Source organism: Colletes latitarsis, chromosome 3 (genome assembly GCF_051014445.1).
Source record: "Colletes latitarsis isolate SP2378_abdomen chromosome 3, iyColLati1, whole genome shotgun sequence".
Classification (NCBI taxonomy): domain Eukaryota; kingdom Metazoa; phylum Arthropoda; class Insecta; order Hymenoptera; family Colletidae; genus Colletes; species Colletes latitarsis.
In genome coordinates, this window is record NC_135136.1 from 39,187,316 (window position 1) to 39,207,878 (window position 20,563).

Here is a 20,563-nt window from a genome sequence, read left to right on the forward strand (position 1 = left end):
GAGCAGACAAAGGGAGTCGCGGGGGATCTCGATGTCGAATTCTTTCATTAGCCGAAGGACCAGTCACGGAAATCCGGGATTTCGGTGCTGTTTTATATTTCACTCAGACTCCCCAACAATTTTTTTTTGTTTTATTTCATCCCCTACCACCCGTTATCTCTCCCTCTTTCCAATCGCGGACACTGTTCTTTTCCCAGACCCATTTTTTCCGCCATCGAATTGTCTCGCGACGCTTCCGAGGATTTTCTCGTTAAACACAATTTCAAATAATTATTTCAATTATTATTATAATCGACCAAACGGAAAATCTATCGGCAGAACGATTGAACCCCCCAGAAATCACAAATCTCTTGACGGTGTATTCTGCATTTAGAGAGAAATTCCACGAGAAATTTATCTTCCAAAGTAATCGTCGATTCCAGAATCATCATAGAGATATCGTATCAATGGTAATTAATCAAATGGGGGGGGACAAATCTTCCGGTCAGTACAGGGTTTAATAAAGTATCTTATCTCCGATATAAGTCGGAGGAGCGACTCTGAGCGCAGAAAACGGAAACAAGAAAAAAAGGGCCGTAGCCGGGGAATGTTAGACGAGGCAATAAAATTTACTGGAAGATCGTTGTCGTTGGTCGCCCTCGGCCACGAGAAATCAGAATTTACCATTTCCCTGCAGCAACGTTACTGTCAACAGAAGCAGATGTCCCGACACTAATCATTTCATCTGAACCGGGGCCGTGTTTGGTTATAATACCATCTTCCTGGGCAAATGTTCGGCGTCGCAGGGACTTTTAGACAAATACAAGGGCCGGCTGCCACCGTGCTGTTTCCTTTCCTTCGTTGTTTGGAAACTCAAAAGTATATACGCATTTTCTGCTTAAATAGGACTTCTACTTAAACAGAGAGTCGGGCTGCAAACCTTGCAGTCATTCGACTCCTCGAGAACGGTCTGTGAATCACGGCGGATCGCTCGAGACCCAGACGGATTGAAATATCTAAAGAAAAAGTGGCATTAAACTATTAAATTTCCTCGGTCTGTAGTTGCTTTATCTTTGTTAACGCATTTGAGATAATTATGAAACTTCTCCCCATTTAATAAGATATGCTAATCGTATGCTACTTTAACGAGCACACAATTATGAAAACTAATCGTTTTTTTCTTTTAATATTCATTTCAAGTGCCAATTAAATACCAGTTGTACGTAAAGTATCCAGATATATCGAGTTTTAAGGCTCTATAAGAAAGTAAAATAATCGTTGCACCAACGTTCGGGCCGATAATATCATAGATCTAGCGAGTCGGATTCCAGTGATGCATTTTTAAATATTTTTAAATCGTTAAAGAGATAGCAGGAGTCCGATGAATATCTTAGAGTTATCGTCGATGAACATTATAGATAACACGTGTGTTTAAGAATATCGTATTATCGTTGCACCGACGTTTGAACTCGATAAGATCGGATCCATAGATCCAGGAAAGTCACAAATATCATCACATGAACAGTATAAATAATAAGAAACCTAACTTAAAAAATATTTACTTTTATCGAACGCCATCGTGAAATCAGTACAGATAGTATCGACAGCGGTATCTGCGATCAAAGTTATTTAGCGATCATCTAATTTTACGATCCGCGCGGATATCGATTGCAAAGGGTGCGTGCGACGACGCTGAAAATCTTTGTCGATCCTCGGACCTGGTGACGTGTTTCTTATCGAGGGCCGTGCATCTGTCGACCAGAAGATATAAGGAAACGTATTTACGAAATATTTTAATTAGCTTATCGGTTGGAATCGGTGCCAGCTGCTGGCGAAGCGCGTGCTTCTAATTGCTGATCTAGACTCCAGATGACGATCGGTGCCTCTCGTTCTCTTTCGACTTCTCTGCGATAATCACGTGAACTTCCTATCGCGGATACCTGCGTGCATTCTTCCCCGAGCGCACGTCAAAAGAAGAAACGCGAAACCACGGTCTGTTATCGAAACGCGAACTTTTTGCGACAGACATATGGAAAGATATCGTTTTTTGCGACCTTTCTCCACCCCTTGATTTCCGCTTCTGTACTTAATTTCATACGCACGACTCGTTCCAACAATTAGTGCCTTTTATTCTATTTTGACAAAATCGTTGCACGAAGATTTTTGAATTATTTGAGACTTGAGAAATAATACATTAAAAATTCTATAAAGAAGATGCTGAAAATCCACGAAATAAATTTTCTATTGTGTCGCATAATTCCTTTTTGTAAAGTTCCGGTGTTTTCTTCGTAGGTTTAGCATTTGAAATATTCTTTAACCGCTGTATGTCACGACTACCGTCGTCAGCGACGAAGAGAACGGAAGAATTGACGCACGGTATTAAAATTAATACCTTATCGTCGTGATATTACGGCACGACGCGTTACGCATTCATCTCGTCACTCCAATAAGCTAATTATAACGCTGTCAAACACGCGCTTTCTCGTGCATCCGTCCCGTTGGCTACCAAGGAAAGCATCGAACCGGGACTTGAAACGTGGGAGAAGAGCGAATGGGAGATCTTGAAGGGTGTCTTCGATAACGTCGCACGGCAAAGTCTCTCCCCCATTTCTTCGTGATATTCAACGCAAAAGTGGCTTTGCAAAAACCCCTGACAATTAAAATCTCTCCGTTCTGTATACACGGTGCAACGAGAAAGAAACAAACCACCGAGGGTGAAGATATTGAAGAAAAATAAAGGGCAAAGCTCAGCAAGAAATGAAAATACACGGTGAAAGATTTATTAACGTAGTAACAATCTTTCATTGTTACGTGGATAAAGTCAAAGAAGGAACAATATTAAAAAATAACTTAATATTTTGCGTTCGAGTTACGGTACTCCAGAGACATGCAACTGCTTTCAGACCGATGGCAGGAGACCATAGATCATCGTGCTTGAAATCATGTACCGTTGCAGTTAATAAATTAAGGCCCATGTTGGAAGTCGAAACGTAATTTCGCCATTTCGACAAAAAAGATCTTTTCCTCGCAGCTGTCCGGTCATTACTCTTACATTTTGGTGACAGGTGGCTATTGCGTCGAATTTAATTTTAATAAGAAACAGCCTCTCGCACCGGAACTTAAATGCCAGATTCAGGAATGTTTACAACTTGTAAAGCACTACTAAATACAAAGATGGCAGCCATCGACGATACGAGAGATCAACAAATATGGCTACGACGAAAATTCTATGGCCGTTGCTAGAATACCGTGTACTTTCCGATGGATCAAAAATCGTGAATAATTTCTGAGAGCCGTGGACACTCGGGGACGCTGAACAGAGCTATTTTTCGAAAAGAAAGGACAAGTTGGCTGAAGTGTGCGAGCATAGAGAGAGAGATAGTAGGTGGGAGAGATGGATAGTCGGATAGGCACGCGTAGATGGTCGTACATAAGGTGCAGGAGAAGAGCAGATCCCCGCGCGAGTGAACATCGAGGTCCGAGGCAGGCGGAAAACGTCCCCTTCGCGCGGCACACGCGTGGACGATTATGGTCTAATTCGCTTGTACGCGCATTCCCACCAACCTACCTAGCTTACCTACCAACCTACCTGGCTGCCTCGCATGACAGAACCGTCTTGGCGAGCGAACGAGGAAAAGCGTAATTGTCGGTACATTCGATAAGCGTACGCTCGAAAGATAGGGGTGTGTCCCCTTAATTCCATCTCCCTTTCTCCGTCCCTCTTTCTCCTCCCACCCTTGTACACTTCACCCTGATTCCTTCTCTCTCTGGTTCGCGACCCCCTTGTCGTCAACCACTGGTCGTTCGTCCCTCTCTCTTGGACGTTTCTCCCGTCGATTCGTCCTGGCTTTCTTCTCTTCCCGCGCTTTTCCTCTTTTCATCCCTCCCCCTCGGTTCTTTCTCTCTCCCGTTGCACCTTCGGTTCCACCCTCCGGTACCCCCGGTCGCCGCCGTTCTCGCGTAAATATCGCGGTTTCTCGGTAAACAGGCGAACGCGCGACGGGCAAAGAGGGTCTGCCCCGGAGAAGGAGGTGCGTGCACACACACACGCCGCTGAATTTGCGTGATACTGCGCGATTACGGACGCGTGTGTAGGTGCAGATGCAACCCACCGGCAGTGGGAGGGCGGAAGAGAGCGAGAGGGAGCGAGGAAGAAGGGTGAAAGCGAGAGAGTAAGGGAAGCAAGGCAAATGTCAATATCGACGATGCATCGCCAAGAGAGCCGCACTTGGGGCGGGAATGAGGGCGTAATTAATCGTCCAAGCAAAGAAATTCTCTCTTTGTCCTTTACCTCGGGACCCTGCACAGCTATCCATCTTCCCTTGAGACGCCGGAACCTTCGAAATTTAGCTTAGGAGCGACTTTTGGAAATTGTTTGCCGTCCGTTTTGTAAGCATGCTATTAACGAGCGGAAAGCGGTCGGTTCGAGGCACGTTTGACCCAAGCTAAATTCGTGTGCTCCGGACAATACCAAGCAAAGCGTTTGAATAGCGAATTGGAACTGTACAAGATATGCTCTGAAACGGTTACTCTATTTAATCTCTACGGAAAAGTATCGAGGTACTTGTGCCCTAAACCTGATAGTGCAAGAATTATTAATCTTGAAATGGTTCTCATCTTCGTCATTTATACGATAGTCTCAGTATAAATTTGTTACTTAGTTAGGATTGTTTCGATGTTGTCAAGGCAATCGTAATGTTATTAATTCGTCACAGACGCAATTCAGTTTTAAGGTAGTAGAATAGTAGTTCTATACACCGAGTGGGAAAAAAGTACTCATAGCGCAATACTTTGATTTTTCCGCGACTGGTCGGTAAAAAGAAACGTATCAGCTGATGCAACTCGACGCGCCATCTGTGAACCTAGCTAGAAGGTTGCAGTTCTTCGTTCCAGGTGATAATACAGGCCTCTGCATTGAGCGACTGTCGACAAGAGACGGGCACAACTTTCTTAAAAATGAAAAGAATCACATACGATCGTTCCTTTATTTCCGTATGACCCTACAAACAAATACGTCGTTGTTTCCACCAAGATATTCTTCATAATTGCAAAATTGCACAGTATTTTCTAAATTAACTTTACCGATCGTGGAAAATGCACTTTCCACTAGGAACGAAATTTCCCGAGATGCTCGTGTATCCTCCGAGGAATCCCCTAGGGCTGTATATCGTTGGTTACTTACCAACCTTTCCCCGAACGAAAATCGCAACGATTATCGAAATATAGTGAAAAATGTATGTAATTTTAAAAATTACGAAGCGACGTAGATCCATCGGAATTTTAAAAATAAAAAATTCTATTCCGACGCGATTTAATTTACTACGTATCGCGCGAAACGTGCCGAGGGGTGATCTTCGGCGTCATTGCACCGTGTAATTTCCCCGTTCTAATTAACTCCGTCAGCGCCCGATAATTTCCAGCGAGAACGATCGAAGTGTATCGCCCGCGGGGGCTCGCTGGACCCATCCACTCGCCCACCCCCTTCCCAACCCCCCTTTCGAATAATCCGCAGCGTTTTGTCGTCGCGGGAATCTAATCTAATACCGCTGGCCCTGGAAGGTTATACTTTTATTAAGCGCGTCTATTGGGCTTAACGAGGTCAATTGAGGCGATACGGTTTGCCTTGATTTTACGATAGTCCGCCGTCGGAACGATAACGATCCGAATGCTGGGGCTCGCCGCGCGATCGACTCGATCTCTTACACCGATCAATGCCGGTAACCGAATTTAACAGACTGTTCGATTGTGTTTCAGCACCTGTACCATCTGCAAACGGGCGAGGGTGCGTTCAGAGAGAGGGGGAGGGGACGAGGCAAAGGTGCAACGAGGGTAAGTAACCTAAACGGTTCCTAACCGCGCTACACCCTACAAATAAATACTTTTTAGATCTTTGTTTCCAACCTTTGTAGGAAACAGGTGAGTCTTACCAAGCCTGACAAGAGGTCCTCGATTTTATTCAAATTTCTAGGCGATTCTAAGCGATTCTAGAAAGATTATTATCTAAAAAAATATTTATTTAATTTTTAAAAATGATAATTCTATACTAGTCTAAAATATCTTCATAAATAATGAGTATTGCCAAAACAGCTTGGATCTTTCATGCAGAATCGCCAGAGAGAGAGTTTGAATAAAATCGGTGGCTTGAGTTGCAGAAGTTCGAATTTTCGAAAGTTGGAGCCCCCATAAAATTTTACGATCGTGGGACTGAAATTTGTTACAATTTCGCCTGAAAAATATATGGTTTACGAAACTCGATTCGCGAAAAATCGCCCGTGCATGCTATTCTTCCACTTATCGAACGGTTCCCCGTGATCGATGACGACACGACGAAATAAAGTTTGAATACAGGGAATGCGCGAAAGCGGTCGGTTCATAAATTGATACTCAATGTTCCTCCCGTCGAATGCGGCGTACGATCTACAAGACGAGGGAAAGAATGAAAGCCGAAATCTCGCAACATAAAGCATCCCTTTTTCTCTTCTTCTCCTGAATGAATATTCGAGCGAACGACTGCGCGCCATTTATTCTTATTGGCTCCACGAAGGACGGCGATTTAACATCTTCAGGCACGCTGTACGTTATAATGTACGCGAACTTTAAACAACTTGAGGCACGCGAATTTTTTTTCAAACACAATGAAAAGATCGAGAACGACTAGAGGCTGAAGGGGTTCGATGTTTTATTGACTCGTTCTTGTTACGATCGTTTAACTTAATTACGTTTAGCGAGCTTCGAACAACTTTTGGCGGTCGATAAATAATATGCACGAAAATGAAACGTTCGACCATTCGTTCGTTCATACTTTCTTCGATGATTTGATTTAATTACGCTTAAGAAATTTCAAAGAACGCCACGTAAAAATTCAGAATGGTGGAGGTTTACTCTTTTTACGGTTTATTCTTTGGAGAGCTTCGTAATTCACGTTTCTTTGCGCGCGAGAATTCAAAGGGGCGCCGATACGCGTCTCGGGCGCGATGTCGTATTTACGCTCTTCACCGTGGATCTCGTTTCCGGTTCCCGCGTGCGCGAATTTCTTTTTTTTTTTACTCCCCCTCTCCTTCTTTATTCCGTTTCGACGACCACTACTCTTTTTCGAGCGCCCTCGGCTCGCCCACTTATCCGTCGCGTTTCTAATTCTAGAAACGTGGCAACGCGCGAGTAAACGGGCCCTCTGTTTCGCGCCACTCGACGAATCTCGTTCGTCGAACTCGCGAACCCCCGAAAGCAGCGTTTGTCACAATTTTATTCCAACTACAAAACGAGGGGAGAACTGAATTCTACCTTTTAAAATTTTTTTATTCATCATAAGGGTTATATAGTTGTCTATGCATCAAATAAGTATTCAATGGGGGCTACAAATATGCTCATACCTCTATACTAATTTTTATTATCTTCCAAACATTGTTCGAAACAGTATATATAAATTTTGAACGGGAGACCAAAGAATAAATAGTAAAAAAATTCTAGTATATTCGTTTCAAGTAACTTCTGGCTAACACTGTCGTAGAATTAGGGTTAATCACTTGTAACCGATGCGTCGCGAACAAGTTCTTGTCTCACTGTGCTTCACCCTGTCGGCAACCCTTCGAAACCAGTCCACGGGGGTGGAAACGATCGACGCGATCGCGGGTTTTCCGGTCGTGGAATTTCCCGGCGCGGGTTCCTTGTCGTTGGTTTATTTCGAATGTATTTTCTTCGGCGGCCGCGAGCTCGCGCAAAGTTCTCGAACTGACATTAAGCGAGGCATGGTATTGATCGCGTCGCGACGCGCCTGTGCACGTTGCACCGCCATGTTTAAAATGTTCCAGCTGCAACTGCGGCCCGCTGTTGCATTTCTCGACCGAACGATATCTCATCCGCGGCCCGAACCTTCCTCCTCCGCCTCCGCCGCCTTCTTCTTCCGATTTATCCGCGGCCATTTATCCAGCCACGCGAAACTCACGAGCCACTCTCTTTCTGCGCGTCGAACTTCGCCGCTATTCATTCTCCTGAATAATGATAATAATTTTTTTTAATAGTTTCAGATTCGTTTTAAAAAGATTCATTACCCGGGGAAACTTTTTAAATCGTTCCAAACAAAGAACCCTAGCGTTTATCATATTTTATCATAATGATGAATTATAGATTGTCGAGAAGGAATTATTAATTGTATTTTATCGTTTAGAAGTGCATAATCTTGGCTCGTGTATTTTGGAACAATTGAAATTTACGGTTTCTATTACGAACCTTCGTCAAGATCATTCATAAAATAGTAAGTTTGGACTATAAATATGTGAATCGAGTCAATTAGGTTATCGCGGTTTAAAACGAGAATTATTGAACGACTAAAAATAGCACGAATCATTTTACGAACCGATTGTATTATCTTTGCCCGCAGAATTCGTATCTAAAGTTTTCAGCACGTTTTGTAAAACGCTATAAATTATTCCACGAATTGGATTTTCCTTTATATTTCTGGCTATAGATTGTTCCTCGATTTTCACACTTGTTCATCCGTAAATCCATTTCTGTTGCTAAAAATTACGAACAATACTTTACCAGAGATGAACAATAGTTTAAAATAAGACAATACCTCTACAAATAAAAATTTTTATTTGCCTCGTCTTTAATTCTAGATTTTGTTCTTCTCTCAATTTTTACTCGTACGGTAAAGTAAAACGGAAGGGAGATAAGATAAGATTATGACAAATATCAGACGACTGCTCTTTCCTATATTTAAATACTGTGATTTTTTAAATCAGTTTCCAAGGCTCTACCGCAAACCTGACATTCCTGTCAGCCTTTGTTACCGAGAACCGGTACATTAATATTCAACTCACTCTCGATTCGTTTACTGTTTTCTTCTTGCTCCATATTTAGTCAGCGTTGTATAATATTATAGGTTCGATTCAAAACTTTTTATATAAGCATTATAGAATAAAATCTTCATCAAAAAGTTCTGAATTAAAAGTCAGACGAAGGTGTCTCATTTTTATATGTTGCCTCGTCAAACTTTCCCTATCGGAAAAATGTATAGAACGTATCTTAAACTGCATTATATAACGAGAAAAACGAGATTTCGGGGAGCTCTGTACGATCAATAAGACCGAAGATATGAGGTCACGAAGTAGGCTACACAATCATTATTTTCGTAGATATCTATTACCAGATCAAAAACCATTCCTTCTTAGAATTATGAATTGGAATACTTTCATGTAGCAAATTTATTTTTTATAGTCTCAATTAGAGAAAATATCGATGGCCTTGAATAATGTCTTCCTCTGACATTTTTCCTATCGTTAAAAGCAAGCAAGATATTTAAAATCGTTGTTATCTATGAGAGGAACGATTGTTTAGCCTACTTCGCGACTTCATATCTTCGGTCCTATTGATCGTAAAGAGCTCTCCGAGATCTCATTTTTCTTGTTGCATAGTCTACTTTAAGATACGTCCTATGCATTTTCCCAATCCCAGGCATAGGAAAGGTTTGATAAAGCAACATGTAAAAACGAAGTATTTTCACGTGAATTTTTGCACGTTATTTATATCAATGAATTTACTAGGATCTTATATTTTCTGTTGAAAACTAGTTAACAAAATGTTATTTGTTATTAGGACCGATGATTGATGCACAGTAATTACCAGGCAAACGGTAAAATGAATGGTGAAAAGTCCTGGAATATCTCGGTTTCGAAACGACACGCCTCGACCGTTCGAATAAAGAGAAATTCGAGAAGAAATTGCAGAGCTGGCGTTTTCCTTTTGTATCCATAGAGATTTCGTCCCTCAACTTTTCCCGCGACAAAATTGCTTTGCATTCGGAATGCATCGATCGACGGGGGCCGAGTAATTGGAAGGAACGCGGTCTAGCTATCGTCTGCGTCTCTCGTTTTCCAGCCCCAGCGAGAAATAAATAATAAAACGCATAGTTACGGTTTTCCTATTTGCGCGGGGCAAGTGCATACAGCGAGCCGCTGATTTATATCCCGCCGCGTTCGACGAGCTTTTGATACCTTCGTGGGCGGCGGAGTGTTATCGATCCCTCGAAACAACCGGTGCACACGTGCGCTGGCACCTGTGCCGACGCAACGTCTTCGTGACAGAATGCAATTCCGCTTTTTCGCTGTTTCAATTTATATTCATCGGACGATCGATGCTTGCCATTTGAAACCGAGTCTTGTTTTCTCAAACCGGCGCGCGTAATGGCCGTACGTCGGCCTCGCTCGAGCAATTTACTTATTATACCCCTGGGAGTCCACCCTTGATGGCCCATTCCCATTACGAACCGGTAAAAAGATCGTCTTTAACTGAATCTTCGCTGTGAATCCTCCGAAGCTTGGAAATTTTACGCTCGCGAAATCGATCAAACTCCCTTGACCGTGAGAAAAGCTAAAGTCGCAATAAAATGAAATAACTAAACGTAAGATAAAAGTGAAGTTTCAGAATTTGAAGACGTAACACGAAAAGTTGCGACCTGCTGTTAAAGACGATAGGGAGAAGGTCCTTGTTGGGGGTTTGTTTTTCCGCCTAGCTAGCCGTAAAGCGGAATTGAAATGCTTGAAAACTTGATATCTGTAGCAGGGGTGCAATTGTTCGCTCGCATCCCCCTCGGGCGCACCATCGCGGAGGAATGCTTACTTTACAGTCGACTGGGATTTAGGAAGGAACCGAATGGTACAGCTCGTTGAGCTTAAGTGACTTCAAGAAGGTTGCGAAGGAAATAATAATGGTGTTCCTGGGACCACACGACCGTTGTAAGGGTTAAGGCGCGCGTAATTATAGCAAATCTCGAGTTTTCGGGGCAGAATTCCTGCGACAATGGTGCGTGGATCGATCACGGGGACAAAAGGGGCTCCCTGGTGACGGCCATTTGTTTCGAAACGAGCCCGCCCGGGATACAAATCGTTTAGAAAATTATCCATAAAGCGTACGGGGATGTTTCGTTAAAAAAAATGTCAGGGAAATCGGTGAGCTTTTCGCCTATTTTTTTGACCCACGATCGCGAAACTGGAAGATATCAATCATACACAAACGGTGGCTTTTCGCTGTGTGTATCGGGTCTTTCATTAAAAAATTCAATTCAGATTCCAACGAATAAAACTGGTTAACGTTGGCACATCACCTGGGGAGAATCGTCGTAAAATTTAGTAACGATAATTAAGAAACACTGTATACTTTCGTGCCAAACGCTGTGCAACGGTGAACGTTTGTTTGGGTAAGCGATGTTTCTGGGATGAAAAATAGCGGTTTTTGTCTTTTTTCTGCCGCTATACCTAGCGTCTTTCGATGACTCTGCATCCACCGTCCTTGTGCTGGTCTCAAGAACCATTGCTACGGCGTAATAAAAGAGGAAAAAAAATCGTGTCTTTCTATTTAAGAAGGCAAAGACGATCTTTGTGCATCAAAAGCACTTCCACCTGCAAAGAAACCGTTGATGCCGCGGAATGGCCTCGTCCGCGACAACTTTTGTTAAGCAAATCGTTCCTCGACATTCTTCAGAATTTCGGATGTACACACCTTCTAAATGTTGTCTCTCCTTAGTCACGCGCAATACTTTTAATTAACATAACATTTATTTATTTCATCCATCGTAGGTCTCGAGATTTGAATTTAGATTTGGCTTCCACATTGCTCCAATTATATCTTACAGTATTCTACACCCTATTTTAACATAATAATTTCTAAATAGTCGAGGCTTCCGAAAATCAGCGATCGAGGGTTTAATATTGGCGCGACGAGGGTCAAATCGAGCCGGAAGCCAGGTGTTCCGCGGCCCCGGAACAATTTAATCCGAAATCAATGGGAATTTGCGATCGTCGCGAGAAGATCGAGCCAGGTGGGGTATCCTGGATGAAATAATTAGCGGTGTTCCTCGTCCAACCCCTCCTGTCGGTGGGGCCGCCCTTTCCCTCGAACTTTATCCCCCGGTTCCCCGATTTCCCCTCTTTTCGTCGTCGGCAACTAAATTGCATTAGACGAGCGAAAGGGGCGGTGGTAGCGGACGAGAGTAGGGTGTCGTTGGCGACAGCGGCGGCGGCAGAGGTGTCGGAGGTGTACGCCATCTTGGATTCGCGAACAATGTGTCGGCCCCGAAGGTTCCGACCGGCAGAAAACGAAGACGAACCTGGCCGCGAATATCGATCTGGCCGCGGTACAAATAAAATGCTAATTCCCTCTCATCTCCGCGCCCCTCCCCCTCCCAACCAGGGACACGATCTCCTTTTTTTCCCATCCCTCTTCCTTTCTCTCTTCTCGTTCTTTACCCCTCGACGGGCAATTCGCAGGAGAATCGAGGAGATCGCCGGTGTTCACCCGGGGGGTTGATCGAGGGTGGAAACGATCGCGGCTAGGACGACGGACGGGTTGAACGCGGAAACCGTCGGATCGCTGCCACGGCCAGCTTCCTGGCGCGTTGTTGACGTACACAAAGGAATCGAATGGGGTTGCTGGAAGACCCTCAAAAGAGCGGCGACAGTCGAGGCGGGCTGCTCGAACCGTCGCGAGACCGGCGATTCTTTTTTTGACAACCCGGAGGGTGTGTTTGAGTTCCACTGACAGTCCGGGGATGTTTATTTGGACGACGCATTTTAACCCCTTACGTCGATTAATCGAATACAGGTTTTCGAAATAACACGGCTGTTAGTTGTGGGAGACAAAGGATAGGGGTAGCATAGGGGTTGTTTGGAAGCAGAGTTCCATTGTTCGAAGTTTATGTCTTCTAAATTAATTTGGATTTAAAATGTCTACTATGGATTAACCTCCAAAAATATGAAATTAATTTTGGGAAGCAAAAATTAAAGAGTGTAGTTTCCAAGGGACGATTTAAATTTTCCCCGAATCGACCCTGAAACGTGTCCTCGATTCCTTTCAACACTCCTTGTACACGCGAATTCCTCGTACCTGTATATAGTTTAGAAAGTCCCCTCGGTTGGCATACTTATGCACCACGACGATTTGGTCCGTACTATTCTTCAGTTTCGCACTAATGATCCAGTTCTTTCTGGGCATGCAGCCAACTGTCCGTCCTTGTTCGCTCATCCTTCGAATTTCGCTGCTCTCAGCTTCTTACTGATTGCGGTAAAACCTCGATTTAACAGGCCCCGATTTAAAGGATAGAATCCTACATCGATGAATCTCCAAATTACATGCCATTCAGTTCGTGTTAATTACTAAATTGGAGAATTTCTACAACGCCTCCTCAACGAGTATATTATTATACGATGTAAGTGAAGATGTTTTTTACCTAACCCAGATCCCCCATATTTAAAAACAATCTATACGCGCGAGCAATAGAATACGACTTTGACTTCAGCGTAAGTAGAAACAGATTCATGGACAGACAGATCAGCCTCGAGTGAAAAAATTCGAACAATCTTTTTGCTTCAAATGCAGAGCAATCATCGAAACTCGAATATTTGTATCCCTCTCTATAATTTTTAAAGTCGAGATTCTCGTATTCTAGAGATCTCGAATTTTTTCGCCATTTTTCGAGCCCTTTCGGGATCCGCCAGTGGCGAACAAAAGCCTCGAAAATAAAGCGTCTCCATAGATACAAGAACGCGTAACATTACACGGCGGTTTCCGGTTGGAATCGGTCCGGAAAAAATGTTCTCGATTTCCATTAGCATCCAGCGTGTGCATTATCGAGACCTGCCATTACGTTATTTACAACGACATTTAAGCGTTTCTTTCCCAAGAAGGGCCATTAGCTGTTACGCGAGCGACGTAATAGAACCGTAGTTACTCGTTGCCTATAATTTTCGTTATTAGGATAATGAAGTTCCGGGGCCGTGCAAAATAATCGAGTTAGAACGAACGGTGACATTATTTATGGGCCACTTCGCGGGAACTTTCCACCCCGCACGAACTTCCTACACCCCCGTCCGTTGCTATCGTTTTTCCGCCCTTCCCGGTTCGATTTCCAACGATTTTTTCCTTCGACGGAGAATCGACTGCCCTGGGAAGACCATGTACGATTAACGAGATTTTAATTACACGTCGAACGAGCTCGTAAATTCCGTGCTCGCTTCGCGCGTCTCGAATCGATTCCGAAAATTGAAGAGTCAATGTAATTTCGCTCGAAATTAAATCAGACGATCCGTTATTAATCCGTTGTTATTGCTAATAAAAAAAAATGTGTAGAATAATTTTTAGATACACCTAACGTGCTCCAAAATTTGTTTGTCCATAATGAATGGAATCCTTGGACCTTATGAAACGCGAGCTATAATTATACGTAATTCATTCAATTAATGGAGAAGCATGAAAGAAGGAATTAGGACACGACTTCCGTTCTGGGTCTCGTATGGGCCTCTGCCTTGTCTTATCTAGACTCGCGGATAAGATAATACTATTGCCCTCTTATTTTCTACTGCACAAGTCGAGATAAAGATTGTCGTTACTCGTGTGGTTCGAAAAGTCTTGGATTTCCAGAGTAATTGTGGGCGACTCATACCATAATGTATTAAAACTGTCGCAGTCATGGAAGCTGTTTGATTCATTAAAACAGTCATGAGTCACGATACCTAAAGTCTTAGATAAATGAAGAATTACAGTTTCGATTAAAACTATCCAAATAGCAATTGTAAATCCTTTTAAGAGCTCGGTGTAAAATTAACTTCGATTCAAGATAAGCAATCGTTGATTAATTCCAGGTTTTCTTTCCTTAATAATTTGCTGAAAAAAGTTTTGAGCAATCAGAACCGATAGGAGCAAAATATTCCACCTGAACCATAAGGAACGATGATCGATGCAATCCACGGTGCATGACTCTACGATTTCTGCTCCTGTTATCAGTAGGCTACACGAATAAATGTTTACCTTACGATATAACAAGTAACATGCCACGTTATGTTTAGATTATTACATAAATCTTGCTTGGCATGCGCGACAGGTAAAATTGTAGAAAAGCACGCCTACTTGAACGCGTGATTCCGTCGATGAATTGCAATCTGTTTGCCAGCGTATCGCACCAAGGGTGACGCAGCTTTTCGTTTCGAGGCTAACGAATTTATCCTTGATGGATGCGTAAAATAAATCATCGCGGAAAATTTTTTATCGAACAGGATGAAAACAACAAAAGACTTGTTCGAGACTAGCTTCACTGTTTAAATTAAATCGTCGATTTCAGTGGAAGATATATCAGTTTTTGAAACTTGAAAATATCTTCTAAGCCGTACATTTTTGCATCTCATTTTTAATTTCGAGTTTGAACAAAAATTTTACCTTGAAAACTCTGTTTACTGTTGATTAAATTTCGAGTCGAGTATTCTGGTCCATACGGGTACAGTGTACCGGAAAGAAACGCTTGATAAATCGTTCAGAATTAGTAAATTAAATGTTGCCTTACTAAACAAAGTTAATGAAGGTGCGGAATTATTCTCGACGAGCTATGAATAGCGGCCGAGTTTATGAATATTCAGTCTTAATAATGTTTCGTAACGTGGAGCAGATAAATCGCGTAGCCAAATGTAAAAGAAAAGCTGTTTGATTGCAGAAATTGCTGCTACACAACTAGAAATATATCTTGTTTTTATTATTATTATTGAATAATACAATTTAACGGTTCCCTTTTTCACATTATACAGCTAGAACAGACATACGTAAATACAAAATTAATCGACGTACATTATCCCTCCGCCATTACATAGGATTTGTTGCTTCTTTTGGGGGTGGCTAGTGATACATTTAAAAGATCTGTTTCATTCATGCATCGTATACTGTATTTCGATTTATATGTAAAATTGTGAAAAGTCTAGTGTTTGTCAACTCTCTATCGCAGATGCCAATAACGATGGACGATCCGCGTGATTATTTATTAATTTAAACAAAAGTTTAAGTAGATAATTATGATAGGATGAGAAACAGTGTCCCATCGCGTCGTCCAGCACTCCATCATCGAAATTTCATTAAAATAGTTGAAGGCCGCGTGGCAGCGAGCGCGTTAAAAGCAACATTCCGATCCATTTTCCTCCGGAAACAATAACGTGGACGTAAACCGAGGTAGCAATTTCGGGCGTCTAGACCCCCGGTGCATTCTCCGAAGATATCCTGGATATTGTGAGAGGCGTGTTAAGCGACCGAGGAAGCCGGCAATCGAGGGAATCTCGAAGGCTAACCGCGATTACCTCGAGTGGCAGAAGTGATTTGGCAAACGCGGAAGCTCCGGGGGCCGCGGTAGGGGAACTTGGCTTCCTTGAAAGGAGCGCCCGTTGGACAGGGAAGCTTCCGGAGAGGTCAGAAGGGCGTTATTCAGCACCGGTAACGCGCTCAGCAACAAGTTGCAGCGACGTTAATAAACGAACCCTCGAGGAGCCATTTTGCCAGCCGTTGGATATCCGTCTCGACCTCCGACCGTGCCAGCGATTTCTCGATCCCAAGGACGCCCGTCGACGGAAACGGGCCAATATTTCTCCAAACCCGTCCTCCTCGTTGGCGAAAAATCTCCTCGGCCATCCTCCTCTCCTCGTCGTGCCCCTCCCTTCCCCGGAAAACGGAAAAGTTGCGCGAGGTTAACGGAGCGTCGTGTGATCGGGAAGGTAAATCGGTGAGCCGTGGAAAGGGAACGAAGGCAAGTTACACACCTAATTGACCGTTATGGGCACGATCGCTGATGCAATCGAGTCGCCTTGATGAGCCGGAACAATTAAAATATCGATGTCGTGATACAGAGAGCGGTTCTTTTTCTCGGGCGATGTTTTATTTGTTCGTTGCGCGATGGAGTCGACGCGGGGTTGTTTGACCGGTTAACACGGCCTGACAAGAGATGGCAATCTCGTGGCTGATTCAGGTCGAACCGATTTTTCAAGAGACGAAACTCGTTGGCGAGGTGATTCATAGATTCTCCCGTGCGCGTTTCGAATCAATAAGATAAACGACGGGTCGCGTTCGTTGTAAGTTTATACGGTCCTAGTCGAGCTAGCGTATTTTTTCTCAGTTTCTATTAGACTCGCGATCGAATCGGCACGGTCTCTTAGAATTAATAAATCACTGATAAACGATTAAGTCGTTTGGTTCTATTTATAGATCGATGACTGGAGCCTTGTCGTGTTTTCCGAAATTATTCCTGTACTCGTTCTCTGCTCGATAACCTCGTTGCGTAATCTGCATACGTACATCGTTTCGTTCTTAACAGGTGAACGACATTGAATTGGCACCGTTATCGGTTCTCGAGGCCTATATTCTCTATCGTTTCTCACATATCTCAAAAAGTCTGAATAGAATGAAACGAAGATGAGAATCCAAATTGAACAAGGGTGATCATCTCCTATCCAAAATATTCCCTCTTTCCGGGAGGGGTGGCATGGTGTTATCGTTCCATCATCGTCATCCTCGTCGTTGGAGCGTTGCGACCCTCTCGCGTGCGCAACGGTGAGCAATTGAACTCCGAGCGATCGGGACCAGAAAAAAAAAGATCGAAACCGAAGGTGGACCTTTTATCGCGGTTACGAGCATCGCTATGGCTACCTGCCGATGGCGGTCGTCGTCGTTGGCGTCGGCCACGGTAGCTGCGACGACAATGCCGTGGAACAGAGACAAACCTTGCTACCGCCTCGCGTGGAAGAGAGAGCCTCGAACGCGTCATCCTAACTGGAGGTGGCTGTGCACGATCGACGGTGGGTGGATGACCGGGGTCAGGGGGGAGAGCCTACCTGACTCCACCTGGGAAACGTTCGTGTATCGGAAGAAACTAAAAGCAGTCAGCGGGGGTGGAACGGTAAGCGTAACACCGAGAGCTAGCGGTGGGACTAATTCGACCGGTCGTTTAAAAGTTTCGGATCGATGCCAGGGATTCGCCCCTGAATAGACATCAATAGCTTCGTTAGATACTCGGAGAACAGAGAATCGTAGGAAAATCTAGGCACAGATACAGAGGATTCGTTTACCAACGTTCGATGAACACGTTACAGAGATCCTCCTGGTGGCCCTCGAGCTGAGAACTCGCGCAAAGAATGGAGCTCTATAGTCGATTCAATTATAGGATTCACCGAACGACCACTCGAACCCGGATATTTCGTTTACTGGATGACTGCCCCGGCCAATCGAGCCACTCGGATCACCAGACTTCTTCCTAATCCTAATAATCGAGGTGACTGGCACCCATACTTAAAATAACCACAGATGTGCGGGACACGCTGTAATTGAGATCTTTGATGCTCTCGTGGCCAGGGTTCTTAGTATTGGCTCCAGACTTATGGTCGCGAGCTCTGAAAGGGCGATGAGACGCTTTGCTAAGGATGATCTGAATCAATTTCTGTGCAATTGATGTTATACGTTGTCCGTTGTTTGAGTTGATGGTCATTGATCAAATGGGTATCGAATTGACGATTGGGATCTCGATACTTCTATGTATGTTTAGCGTACGTCAGTTGTCATTGCCTTCAACGTAATGAAACTTCCCAACACTCGATATCACGCAAAGAACCCATCAATGTCACAAAAGCCTAACTAATTGAGACTCTTCCTTAATCTGAGTAATCGGGATATCTGTGGTCCACGTCTACAAAACGAGTGGTCCTTTCGAAGAGACGCTTTAGGAGGGATTTTGACTTCTATAAAATTTTATCCGGTTAACTTGCGTTGGAGCCAATTGGTCTGATCGCAAGGGGAGCATCGATAGAATTCGCGAGGGCATCGTTTCCATCGCTAGGAGAGCTCCACGTTGTGTGCTCGGTGGGGGATCGCGCAGCGACGTGGCGCGGGGCAGCGTACGGCACGTAGAAGGGAGAAAGTAAGAGGAGTGGGAGGGACAGAGAGAAGTATCGAAACGCGTGGGAGGCGAGAGGGGAAACACACGGGGAAGACAAAAAGATACCGGGGGGGTAGAGCGAAGGAAAGGGGGGGGGGGGGTAGTGGGAGAAATGGAAATACAGAAAGGGAGACAGCGCGTGAGATCGAAACAGGAGGAAAAGCGGAGGAATGAATCGGTGACTGACAGAGACGGCGCGCACGACGTAAGAGGGGCAACAGCCGGTGAGGGGCGGGAGGGGGCGTCGCGAAGGCGAGTGAGAGGGGGGTCGGGGAGGGGAACGGTTCGTCACGAAAAGGCACGAACGTTTCCGAGCGACGCGTAGCCGCGGCGAAGAAACAACGCGGAGGCGCGCACTTGACGCGCTTGCTGGATGACTTCGAAGCGACAGCGCGGGCGAATGAACCACCGTCGGGACCGACTCCGCTGGCCATTAACCGTCGCTATCTCCGTGAAACAACGTCGCGGGGGTACGGGGACGGATCGATGAAAATAGAAACGGAAGAAAAATGGTCGGGGTACACCGAGTGCCGCGAGACGGGTCCTGGGTCCAGCGTCGCGAGGAGTCAACGACCCGCGGCGTGATCGCGTATTGACCTTCAAAATCCGCGGGACGATCACTTTCGTCATCGACGACCCCCCCAGCCCCTTCTTTCGGTCCGGTATCGTTGCAGGGTGTGGCGGTTTACAAACCGTGATAACGCCACCGGTCGGTTTTAATGGGCCGCGACAGGCTGTTACGGGGTGTTATGACACCGCGGGACCAGTGTCGAGTTCACCGTGTCCGTGTCGTCGGTCGCCGGAATTCGTGATAGCGCGTCCCCGATAAGAGCGACGAAGACGCCAAGTAGAAAAAGACGGTTGAATGTAGGAACACGGAGGGAAAGACAAAGGAGGAGGGCGAGCGTACACGTACCACGCGCACGAGACCGTGTGTGGACACCATTCGCGAGGGTGTGCGTGCACACACACAGAGCCATTGTGTGCCGGAGAGAGGGACAGCTGGAGGAGGGAAGCGGAGGAGGAGGAGGAGGAGGAGGAGGAGGGGGTGGGGAGTGCGAGGGAGGGCAAGAGGGAAGGAGAGAAGGCTAGCAGGGAGGGAGGACAGGCGAGGAGGGCTGCAAGAGGGCGGAGAAGCGTCCCACGGGAGTTTTTCGGCGGATCGCTGCGCGACTAGTGTGATCTCTCGCGAGTAGTGGTCTCGATCGATCTTATTGGTGGTAGAGCGAGGCTAGCGACGAGCAGTGCACGGCTAGCTCCGGTTGGGGGATCGCACGAGGCTCTCACACGGTGTTTCACGGTGTTCGGTAAGCGAGGATTCAGAAGGTGTCGAGATTGCGCGAGAGTAGCACACTCGGGTGTTTTCTGGTGGACCGGAGTAGTCGTGGGATCGCCGCGCAGTGATTATTCCTAGAGCACCGGTGTTACCTTGTCGAAGGAACTGCGTATCGTGGTTTTTTATTGGTGGTGTGGTGCCGCGAGTATTCGGAGTGGCCGAGAATTTTCACGGAGGATATCGGAGCGAAACGAGCTGGCCGCAGCCGCGCAGCGAGCAAACACAACACAGTGAGTCTACCTTTCGTTTCGCGTTTCCCGCTCTTTGGAAACTGCGCGTTCCTCGCTCACTCTCTCCCTCTCTCTCTCTCTCTCTCTCTCTCTCTCGCTCTTTCTCTCTATCTTTATCGCGCTCTCGGACTCCCGCTTTTGGCTCGATCGTTCTCGCGAAACGGAGTCGCGGGCGAACACGACGAGGAACGAGCGTGTTTTGTATCATTCGAACCGGAGGCCTTAGATCCTCAAGGCAACCTAGAGAGATGGTAGACGCGCGATAAAACCTATACAGCGCATACGCGTCGA

General features: G+C 45.1%; 1 protein-coding gene across 6 annotated transcripts in view; it reads left to right on the forward strand.

The window, feature by feature from the left end:
- The window catches only part of Tet (tet methylcytosine dioxygenase-like), a 144,856-nt gene that overhangs the window by 85,283 nt on the left and 39,010 nt on the right, over positions 1–20,563 (forward strand). For 5 of the 6 annotated variants that reach the window (XM_076762096.1, XM_076762093.1, XM_076762098.1 and 2 more), the window contains exon 3: positions 5,734–5,808. In XM_076762096.1, the coding sequence (XP_076618211.1) occupies positions 5,734–5,808 (75 nt within the window). Of the gene's footprint in view, positions 1–5,733; positions 5,809–19,890; positions 20,273–20,563 lie in introns of those variants that run through there. The other variant, XM_076762099.1, reaches the window with a different exon arrangement.